Source organism: Aspergillus fischeri, genomic scaffold, assembly GCF_000149645.3.
Source record: "Aspergillus fischeri NRRL 181 1099437636247 genomic scaffold, whole genome shotgun sequence".
Taxonomy (NCBI): domain Eukaryota; kingdom Fungi; phylum Ascomycota; class Eurotiomycetes; order Eurotiales; family Aspergillaceae; genus Aspergillus; species Aspergillus fischeri.
The window spans coordinates 2675123-2687026 of NW_001509772.1; the positions used below are offsets into that span (position 1 = coordinate 2675123).

At 45.4% G+C, this 11904-nt stretch overlaps 2 protein-coding genes across 2 annotated transcripts, besides 1 other annotated feature; one reads left to right on the forward strand and one right to left on the reverse strand.

The window, feature by feature from the left end:
• Positions 1 to 7971: 7971 nt before the first annotated feature.
• NFIA_041620 (uncharacterized protein) lies at positions 7972 to 8624 on the forward strand (the record flags this gene model as incomplete). Its single annotated transcript, XM_001266480.1, has 2 exons — positions 7972 to 8039; positions 8414 to 8624. 2 exons carry the CDS (start codon positions 7972 to 7974, stop codon positions 8622 to 8624), a joined length of 279 nt encoding a protein of 92 aa, XP_001266481.1.
• Positions 8036 to 8150: a microsatellite.
• Positions 8625 to 9729: 1105 nt separating the features above from the next.
• On the reverse strand, positions 9730 to 11496 carry NFIA_041630 (putative carboxylesterase; the record flags this gene model as incomplete). The annotated part of the gene is made up of 3 exons (XM_001266481.1): positions 9730 to 10761; positions 10826 to 11010; positions 11070 to 11496. The coding sequence occupies 3 exons, from the start codon at positions 11494 to 11496 to the stop codon at positions 9730 to 9732; spliced, it is 1644 nt and encodes a 547-aa protein (XP_001266482.1).
• Between the last annotated feature and the right edge of the window lie 408 nt (positions 11497 to 11904).

Below are 11904 nucleotides of genomic sequence, written 5' to 3' on the forward strand. Positions count from 1 at the left end.
ATATTGTTGCAGATATGTTGAATGGAGCACCTTGAAAGATTAAATGGCGGAAGAAAAGTTCCATAGAGACCTGTTGGTATTCTATGCATTTTATATAGATCTTTTGAGACTTTCGACAGATCCAGTATACGATGGAGTTGAAAGTCATGGGGAATAAGAAAGTAATCTGGCGAGATACAGAAGAGGCCGTAGCTCGACCGAGTGCTTATGGGCCAATGACCTTCAGGAGCAGGACCGTATCATCACGTGGTTTTGCAAGACCACACCCGTGATCACTTGGCATGGAAACACACGGAGGGAACCCTGTGACATAACGCTAGAAACACATCCATTCTCATTGTCGTCGACCCTGAACACCTCGCAACTCACAAAAAGTGGAGACACCTTCATGATTACACACTTATCAACAGCGGATTGAAATATTCTTTGGATTGTAAGGCAGACGCCCTCTCCCATTTTGTAGAAGTACGATAAACTGCTGGGATTGTTGGGTCTCAATGGAGAATCTTCCTTGGGAACGAGCAACGTCACAGAGATGTAAAACATCACTGACAAATGCAGGAGATCATCTCTAGAATATTCCAGATAGTTGACTTCAAACCTCTCAAGCAATGTCATCTTGTCTGCAGGAAATGGTGTTGAATTGCTACTCCGTTCTTATTCTGTCGCAGTGTCTACCACAAAGAAAATTCAACCTATTTCAATGAAATTCTTGCCCGGCGCGACCTGTCGTATTCATCAGAGTGATATCAATCGGGCGAGCAGGGCCTGGCGATACGGTGGCCGATCTGCTTCATTTGATTTCCTCCCAACCAATACTGCGGCAATTGGTAGTACGACCAACGGTTAGCGTTATTCATCAACACCACCAAAAAGGAGTTTGTAACCACACTCACTGGTGTGGTTTCTCAGGATACTCTATCACTTCTTCCGGCTCTTGAAAAGATTCAGCTTATTACCAATGAGGAGCCATATCTGCCAACGCTGCTCTTCAACAACCTTCAAAAACTTCAAGTTAACATGGAGACTATTCGATTACCGATTGATCTTGAATGGCCTTCCTTGGTATTTCTCCACATAAGGGGGGTTGTAGATATTAACTATCTGCAAGATTTTCTGGGACGTCATAAACATATCAGGCAATTAAATATAGCGACTGTGAGCATGCTTAGACCGCTTAGTCCTTCACCGGGCGATCTCCACCAACTCTTAAAAAACATTCTAAATCCTGGAGTGGGTACAGACCTGGCTGGATCGATCATGGAACATGCTGAGAAGAAAGCTGACGGCCACGAACGATCATTATTACAAGAGGTTCACGCTCAGCTGGACAGATTAACGGATGAGAAGACAGCCAGAGAGATGCATCAATTGATTGTCACTGTTTTCAAGACATTGTTGAGGTATGAGCTTGACAGATACACTACTGATATAGGGAAGATTCGGATACGTACCACTTGAAAACCCCTCTCAATTTGAATTAAGCTGTTCGATAGAATATTTTTGGGAAGATGAGCTAGCTATCAAGGGTATAACATTACCGGGGGACTATGCATCAAAGACTGGGCTATGGGCAAACGATGAGATCAAGGAAAACCTCGGAAATCATCTTGTATTACGAATTGGTTCAACCTAGGAGAATATTAACCTAGCTTGTATGGATTGCGTGAAACTTTTCTCAGTTGTAGTTCATAAGTGAAAGTGCCAGCCAAAGACCTAGGGCATTATCCCAACCAAACACAGCCAATTTATTTACCCAGCCGTCAAATCGCAATTTCATTAAACAGTATCACACGGAGTGGCAGACCCATCCACTTCCACCCTAACTGATTCGAAGTCTCGAAGAATCTGCACTGTATGTCAGTCTTAATAGGCCACACATGTAGGCTGCAAGAAGACAACGCAGACCAACAGGCGCACGAATTCTGCCTGAGGCTTCAGTGATTTCCACGTAGCCGCGCTCTGAGTTGAGTCGGAATCTCCACCTCCTCTCTGATACAGAAGGAGCGCCTTCCTAAATTCAAACCATGGCCAGTCCTCGAAGCAGCGAATTTGGTAATATGCTTAATACTGTCAGGCACGCCATCTGGGCATGCGACTACAAGCTGCCTTGAGACAAAGTGGTTTACGTCGCTCTGCAAACGAGAGTACTACAGGGACACAATCCGTTTCGCGGGGGGTGGGGTTGGGAAAAGATGTTGATGTTCCGACTAGCCCTGACATCAAATGGACTTAGAGAATTACAGGAAAGCCAACTCATGTAATCATAAACAACTGTGTCTATTAGCATGGAGTAAAAATAGTCTCATGCTAGATCACAGCCTCCAAGTCTATATACAAAATCCATCAGAACATTCTAATCTTTCTCAAGACCCAACGCTGCTTGGTGCCTTTTTCTTTCGCGCTGTTCTTCTTCAGGTAGACTTCAGTCACTTTTACTTTGTCTGTAGGTGGACTTGCATGAATTAACCATGATAAAGGGGTGGAATATATATCATCCATGGAATTGATCTTCGCTCTGTATTCTAAAAGGATCTTCACAGAATCTAAGGCACCATATTCGGAAGCCTAGGAGAGGGGTGTATGCTTATTCTGGTCATGAATGTCTTTGGCAGCACCAGTTCTTAGGAGATAATGAAGAAGCTCAGTGCAATCTCCCATGGCGGTATAGTGGATGAGAGACCTCTTACAGGGGCCTTAGGGATTTGAAGTGCCTTTTAACTCCATCAAGGAATGCGCATCGTTTAGGAAAGCCTTAATATCATTGCTTAGCCTAATCTCCGCGATATTTTCCATGCGTCCGAATTCGCCATTGATAACGGTTTTGGAGTTGCGAGGGATGCTCATTGCGATAGTTCCCATGGTGAATGCTGGAAATGTGCCTGCACAAATATATAACCACAGGAATATGCTCAAAATCATGAAAGAGGGAAAGGATCTTAAAAGTAGCAGATGCTCCTGGTGAGTACAGCATGTAGACAGTTCATGAGATCCTCTTGATTAGGGCTGAAATGAATTTCTGTGGGCATGGAAGGCAATTTTATGTTACTACGTATACACATTGTTCCAATATTTTTGATGAGTAAGTGGAAAATACACATGCCTGTGATACTAGATCAATCTATGAAACACCTGCGAATCACGTTCGCGGATCAGGGAATGGAGAGGTTCCAAGATCGGTAGTGAACAGACAGAGGGTCGAAGCCGAAGTGGGTCGATGGGTACTCAGGCCGTCTTAGACCTAGCTGCCACGCCAGTTTTGGGTCCCCACATGACTCAAAAGCAGCGTGGCATGTCCAGCATTAGATAAGAACAGGCGTGATGTACGGGTCTAATTGTGCTGTCAAGAACAACTTTTAATTTCTTATCAAAGTAAAGTCAGGAATAGTTCCTTGAATCTTAGTGATATTGTGAAAATGGTAGTGACTCCTAAGCTGGGATCTCCAATTAAATTGCCAGTTCAAGGAGTCCCGCGGCATATGACACTACCTGAAACTCTAGACATTTAGTCAAATTTTGTGAAGTCTGGGTCCCCTTACAACCAGCTGAACTGCTTCTTCATTAGCCTATCACTGACTTGGGGACTGGTCAGCACTATCAAGTTTTCTAAAGGCTCCCACTTGGCTTATGTCTACTAAGAATAGATTAAAGAAAGGGACCTACAGGCTGAGGACTTCAAAGAAACATCTCATCCGAATCTAGTTAACTTGAAAGAGGTATTCATTGCGAAACAGAACATCTTCTTCCTTTATAATACCTGGGGTATCTTGCTAGAGGAGATTTAATAATCATCATCTAAATTTTGCTTAGGTAAGGTGGAGATTATAACAATCTCAAAAGGGCTATATAAACTTTAGAATATCCTTCTAGAGATGAACTATGCTAACATCCTTAGATCCTGCAAGCTTTGAAGTACATGCATGAAGTGCTTGGGATCTGCCATAGGAATGTCACACCTTCCACAGTCTTAATCAACCAAGAGGGAATAGTCAAACTGGGTCAGTGCCATCCGAAAGGTATACATTGAAAATGACCTGGCTATTAACAGGCTTCATAGCCGATGTTAGAAGCAGCCTGATTAGGGAATTAAAGAGACAGCAGAAGAGCAAGGACCTTCAGGCTGTTTACTTAATAGCTTACTTACTCTTGAGACTGGATGAGACATCTGCAATTTATGGGACAATGGGACTGCTTGCAGAGGACTTCACCAGGTCCTCTGGGAGAGCAACCGCAGCGGACCTTCTAAAGGTGAGTGGAACTTCAAACAGATCAATAGCAGCCAACTTATCAAGATTAGCATCCTTTCCTACGCATTAGCCTGGGACTGAGGTGTCTGCATCCAGTAAGTGTCCTCTGCGGGATTGCTTGATAATGAGTCCTAGGAAGGATGATACTGGCCCCCGGCAGGATGAAGGCATAGGAATATTTGGGGGGGAATATCAGTGCATCATTTTTGGGTCACAGATTTTTGGAATTTGTTTAATACACCCTTGACCAAGCTATGTATACTCTGTAAAGCATGTTGGACTGAGTCAATAGAGTAAATTAATCTGTCAAAGGAGACAAATTCAGACAATTACAATATATATTAATGATATCATACCCGTAGAAAAATATTACATATCACCTTAGTGAAACACAAACAATAAAGAAGGCTGCACGCCTATTTCAGAGTCATGACTATCCTCCCTATCCAGCAATATATAAGAAGATCTAATACTGCACACAGGTTCTACTGCTATTACTCATTACAGGCCAGTATGGGTTAAATAAAGCCATTTGATGATCTTGAAACCAATCTGCCTGAGGCTGAAAGTGCTTCAGTCATTAAGACATGTTATGTGTGCATGCTCCTTGAGCTTAACTATATTCCATGGTTCTATAATACCTCAGCTAGCGCTGCGCACTGGGCACTGCTTACTAGATATCTGGTTATTCCAGGAATATTTACCTCTCTTCAGAAGTCCAACTTCCTTACAGAAGGTCTGGAAATGAACTGTGCTGGAAAAGCCATCCTTAGTATAATCTAGAATCCGCCCCTCCTTGCTATCACTTGCTTTTTGATGGTTCTGGGCTCAGTAATGATTTCTTGGCTAACCTAGGAGCGGAGGGAGAATTACATATGGCTTATAAACTAGTTGTTTATGTCAGTCTGTCAGTATCTTTTGTAAATTCAGATGCTGATAGTTTGATAGACCAGTTCTTCTGAATGTGATAGCAGGGTTACTCACCACTTTCATCAATGTGTATACAGCGCAAAATGGTGAATGGTTAATAATAGCTGTTGTGATGGTTATTATCACCAGGATGTCTATAGCAGTCGCCTTGAGCTTGACCATAATATACAAGTTCAGAAAGCTAGAGAGGGTGAAGAGAGAATATGAGATGGAAATAAAGGCTAGCTTCCATGTAGTTTCACACAAGGCCAGCGATCCATCCACTGGCGAAGTGGGACCTGGCAGCTAGAGAAAATCAGTGGCTAGTTTCTCATCTCAACTTATCAAGGAATCATCAGCAGGACTGTACAGCACATTAACGTGCTAGGATTGCTGCGTGGTCATTAAAGGATAGACTGGACCTGCCATTTACAAGCAGCTGCTTCGGGGCAAGTTTTACTACTAAAGCAAAGCCTGTATTAATTAGTTTATTATTGATTAAGTAACAGGCTAAAGAACTCAATATAGCAACTAATAAGTATCAAGCAAGTATCTTCCAAACCTTTCAATCCCTCCGCTCCACAAGAAGCTTCAGGATCCCAGAGCACACCTCAACCACTTTGGCTTGATACCAGAAGGATAACATAGTAGGTGCGCTCAATTAACTTGTGAAACTAGGATATTACATCTAGCCAGTCTTAAAATATTAGCTTGCTTTTAGGGGTCCTTTCAAAGAGGTCCTCTAGGATTAATAGTTCTCAGATAACGGACCACGCCGGAACTTGCGCGGGGTCGCTCAGCATCCGGACACGACCTGGCAAAGAGTATGGTATCAACCCTTCAAAAGATGGTTTGATCTCCTAAGATCATAGACCTAGACCATAAAGGTAATTTTTTCCTCGCGCTGCGGAATGGGGGCAACCTGGGAAAGGTAAGTCTTATGCCTCTCTATAAAATTAACAGATGCTAAGGGACCTATATCCAGTATTATACATACAGACATGGTGACCATTTATATAGATGACAGTGATTTACCATTTTTTGTCCATTCAGGAGTGCTTCAGGCTTTTCCACTGGCTATCAGGCAGTCTATCAAGGCGTCAAAAAGTAATGAGAAGAATACTCTTGCGCTTCTGGGTTGGATGGACGAGCTCACCTTTGAGCTGTGCTGTGAGTTTGTATACACAGGCGATTTTTTTGTGCCTGAACCATTCCTGGCAACGGTCAATGGCTATGCAACGATGTCAACATTAGGAACAGCTATGTAGCCATATTCAGGCATGCTCATGGCACAGAATTACCCTCCTAGTTTGGTATAACAATTTCCGCCATTCTCATGGGGAGACATTGAACTCGGCGTTTCCCGTGATGATACTCTACCCAACATACACCTAGATGAAGTTTGCAATGAAGTACTCCTGAGTTACACTCACCTCTACCAGTTAGCTCTAAAATCAGACTGGGAATCCTTATGTGCAGCGGCCCTCCAATGTTTAACTATCACATTAGCATACTTTACTCATTCTGAAGAGTGCATCTACAGCACTGTGGAGCTGCTACATTTTGCATTTAACAGAGATATTAAAAATGTAGACAGCTTGCATCACTTATTTTAAGCATATGTAGCGTGGAATTTATCTACCCTACAGCCAGACCCTGGCTTCCATCAGTTTCTAGAAGGATGGACAGGTTGACTGTCTCAATATAAGATTTGATTGCAGGCTAAATATGGATTAGCGAAAAGTACGGCAATTATCCCTATCAGGCATCTAGTGGTCTCGCTCTTAAAAGATATCATAGTGGTTAGACTCCTCTTTTGTTCTTCTGTATATGATTGTCGGGAGTCCACGAAGCTGTGTAATCTATGTACAGTAATGACTGAAGAACACATAGAGAGATCCTTTATCTTGGTCAAGCAAAAACCTCTTAGCGACAGAGTGAAAATTGGAAGACCACTATCTATTCATGAACCAGGCTATCTAGATTAAGACCTTTAATGATGTCTTTCAACGCGCCAAATAGTACCCCAAAGGATGAGTGAGGGCAGCGGTGCTGATACATGGTATAACGGGATGATGGACCGTACTACCCTGGCGATCTGAACGATGACACTCTCTGCACAAGGGATTTGTAGGTTAAATTCTGAAAAGGTGCTGCAGGCCTTGGCGAAAGCAGAGCATTCAACTGTATTTGCTGTGTAAGAGCTCTATACATAATTAAGCTATATTCATAGCCACACCCTTGGTTGCCGCTTAGGAGTTTGTCATGTGTCTCATGGAGCAGGAGACATAGGCCATCGATCGCTCTTTGCCTATGGTCATTCATCGATCCTGCTTCCTACTATTAGTCAAGCACGATTGACGGCTTATGTGTCCTTACTAATGACATTATCAGGGATCAGAAGCCCCAGATTATCAATCCGATTATTACTGCACGACATGGCAGTTGAGGTAGCTTCTCTGAACTGTGCAGGAAGCTGGAAAAACCATGAAATCCATAGCCACAAAATCACATCCCGAGAATATGATTTAGGGATAGCTTCCTCCAGAGCATTTATCCATGTATCCACCAGGATGTCTAGATCCTCCCTGCAGTCATAGTAGCTGGCTAAAACAGCAACCTTCGCGAGCGTCTCAAGGGTGATCTTCCGCGGTACATGGTAGTATTGGCCATGAACGACACAAAGGAGGATTAAGAGAGCATCAAGATCTCAGGTAACTGCAGTAATCTCGACTGAGCCTTTTTGCGGGTAAGTACGGCTTTCCTTCCAAGCACCTTTGAGTAATTTCTTGAAGAAAGATGAGGCAAGGATTAAATGCTTCGCGGATACTTGGATGCGGAAGCAACTTTCATCCAGCTGGTCAGCGACTCGAGTTTCCGCAGGTACTTCAACAGCAGGTTCTTCAACAGCAGGTTCTTCAACAGCAGGTTCTTCAACAGCAGGTTCTTCAACAGCAGGTTCTTCAACAGCAGGTTCTTCAACAGCAGGTTCTTCGGCAACGGTCCATCCGGTAGTTGGCCATTCAGGAGCGGCCTCTTCAACGACTAATCATCTAGGAAGAGCTACTAATGGCAAAAAAGGCCGTGCTGGAGTGCGCAAACCAGCTACTCTAAGAGATCATAGATAATCAGCTTCCCTTTGGTGGAAAGACTTTTGTTGGACTGGGTGACTTCCATTAAGTAGCACCAGTAGTCCATAGTAGCTCTGGCCTATCTGCCACACTGAATAACTCTATTCACTTCTTATATCTCTGGAGCCACTTCAACATCCTGCGTCTGACCATTCCCATCCAGTATGCAGGGGATGTGGCTTACACCACCTGGGTGGACCAGCTCAGTGATGGTGTGCTGCTATTTAAGGCCACTATGCTAGTGCGGCATCTGCAGCATCTTAAAGACATGGATGATGCTGCAAGGTTCCTATTCCTTAATAACTCCCTTGCTCACTCCCCTGATGCCATCTGCTAAGTGTTCCTAAGCCCCTTTATTACGCAGGTAGATGTGTTTAACTAACTGCTGTTCAACTCCCTGTCAGGGCCTGCTAGTAAAGTCTCCCCCTCTGCTGATGTCTGCTCAGTATACTAACTAGAAGGAAGCTGCTTACTACAGTCACAATATAATTAAGGAAATAGATAAATCCAGCTTCCACCTACCAACCAGTGCAGAAGCTGATCTTCTTAGCATATTGCATGAGCCAGGTGTCCCACCACATAACCTCTCTCTTGAAATTAGCTGCGTCGCGAGCATCATGCACAACCTCTCCAGAAAAGGGCCTAGTCAAGAATGTGAGGGTGGAGGTGGTGAACTTACTTGCTAATGTCGTCCAGGTGTGTCTCCTGCAACAGACCCAGCTACTGAGCTCTTAAACTACTGGTGAAGAGACGCAGATCTTCTGCCTCCCTCATATCACCTTTGAGTTCCAACCGCATCGTGCCAATTGGACTGTCCAGCGTCACCAGTTCCCACTCCAACTAGCATATGCCACAACTTTCAACAGTTGCCAGGGCCTGACACTAGACCATGTCATGCTCGACCTTACCATGCCAGTATTTGCACATGGCCAGCTCTACACTAGCCTGTCTCGCGTCCGGCGTGGAGCTGACATCTGCATCCTCCGGAACCCTTGGGAGAGCGACAAGCCAACGCTCAACGTTGTCTATCGCGACCTACTCCTTCCCATATGAGTAGTCCTTCTACTGAATAAAGGAGATTGCCGTACATCACATGAAAACGGCCGTCGCATTATACTTCAGGATAAGTAGATAGATACACCATGTATGAAGATTAATTCATGTGCAAGCGGCGGCCGTAAGGCCGCCGCCAACGCAACTCGTAGTTATCTTATAATTAACCATGGTTATGATAATTATTCCAGTATAAATTATAGGAATCAGTATTATTATTATTACTATCTCCTAGATTATCCAGATCATTTTATTACGTTATACTAGACAGTGTTCAACACAAAGGAGGGTTTATGTATTGGATGGACACGTACTACTTTTGACCACTCAGTTAATCACCAATTGGCTATTAGTCCACTAAAGAGCTTGTTATCGCTAGTACAATGCACTCAGTGCTTCGGTCCATTATTTATCAGCGCAGCAAACAACCTCCCGAATATGCTCACTCTCTCCTCTGTGGTCAGGAACTTCCTCCAGCACTGGTCATCAAGGCGCACTTCCTCAAGTCTAGTGTCCGTTCCATCAAACACATTCTGAAGCCTCCTAATATTGTATGGCTCCCATGGAGCCTCGCCGTATGTATGGCACAATATCATCCGGGAGAAGGCGTCGGCAGTGGCTTGACAGGACCGTGGTGCTGCAGGACCAGCTACCGCGGGATAGCGACACAGGTACGTGTTGTCGAGCACATGAAAGGCGTTTCCTCGGAGGGGACTGTTGCTTTCTTCGTCAACCTGATCAAAGCGGTAGACATACAGGTATGGTGAGTCAGGGCTATTACAGGCCCTGGCGAGATTGTAAGGCAAGCGGGAAAAGCAAGCATCTGTGGCGACCCTGATAAATCCACGCAGTGCTTCCGTGTCGGAACCAGCTTCCAGGATGCCGTATTCGTTCAGAACCTCAGTGCTGAAGTTAGGATCGCTAGGGAGCGATAGAGAATAATTCAGGCTGCTCTTAACCATTGCCTTCGTTTGCCAAAACCTTTCGAGCCCAAAGATGGACAACTCATCTCGCATTGTTCCAACGACTATTCCCTGTACCCAGCTGGGAAAGGGCTCTGCGCTGTCCAGTGGTGACGTGGGCGAGCTATGGCCAACGAACCATTTAGGGTCCCAAATTGGAGACATTAACAGATCGTTCCATGCGATTAACTGCTCGGCTGAAACTGACCGTAATGCGGCGATCTTCTCATCGACAGTTGCACCCTGAGGGACTCCGGCACACTGCAGGAGCTTATTGAACTTTAACTCGGCCTCTTCGGGCAGGATCATGGTCCAGGATGGGGCCGATTGTATGATGGCGCGTTGAAAAAGTGGCTGGTCTGATCGCAGATGAGCGAGGACTGACCACGCCCCGGCCGACTCTCCGGCAATTGTTACGTTGGAGCCATCACCGCCAAAAAGGTGGATGTAATTTCGGACCTGTAGATGATGGTCAGCATGGGAACTGCATAGCGTGGTGGACCTCATGAAACAGCTGACGAACCCACTGAAGCGCAAGACGTTGGTCGTGGAGACCCTGATTCGCCCACCCAACTTCTCCATACTGAGCTGCCTCTTCCGAGAGCTCTGACGAGGATAGGAAGCCCAAGAGCCCTAACCGATAGTTGATGGAGACAAACACGATGGGCTTTTTGTTCTCAACTGAGTGCCGCACCAAGAAGTCGCCAGCTAACGCCCTCTATTAGTCGAGAACTGGGGGTAACATAGCGTACAGGCTATCGACTCACAAAAGTCAGCGTTACCGTTTTCGATTGCCCATCCACCTCCATGAATCCATACAAGAACAGGGACTTTCTCTCCAGATGAAATCACCACCTGAGGCGTGTAGATATTCAAGCGCAGGCAATCAAACTCCGACTGCTTCAGATTCGCGGCCGGTGCACCAGCGAAGAGGTGTTGCCGGAACTCGCGAGAGTTATCAGGTGGTTGAGGAGAGATTGGTCCATACTTGGTTGCATCAACACTACCATCATGACCAGCGGGGTGCACCAGCTCAGCCTGGCGGAAGCGAGCGGGAATCCTTGCGAACTGAACACCAAGAAAATGGGCTACCCCGAGTGTCGAGACAAAGCCATGGAACTCTGACTTGTCACTGATTCTAACGTCGATGCTGCTGGTCTGCACGCCAGCCTGCACTGATTGAGGCGTTGACATCACTTTGGAGGCGGCAACTCCTATACCGAGCGGCGGTACGATGAGGACTCAGTCTGAACAAAACTGGTAGGAGTGCTCAGGCCTCCATCTACTTAAGTTATAGAGTCTATAGATGGACTCCGACGACTATCCCTGTTGTGAGACCTCGGATGAAGTTGACGGCAAGAAACGAACCATGCCAGATTCCATAATAGGTCCGGAGATGCCGTCAGGCAACTATTGATAAGCACCTGCCACGAAATGGAGCTCAATTTGCGTCAAATTTGGGAAGCCATACTCATTGGCACGGTCCTTTTGAAAACTTTGGCCGCGGAGATGTCTATCGACGGGGCCGCTGGCTGAGCAAATAGCCGTTCACCGTGACCCCATACAGCCGCCTGGGTTATACACCGACTCAAGACAGTGGCT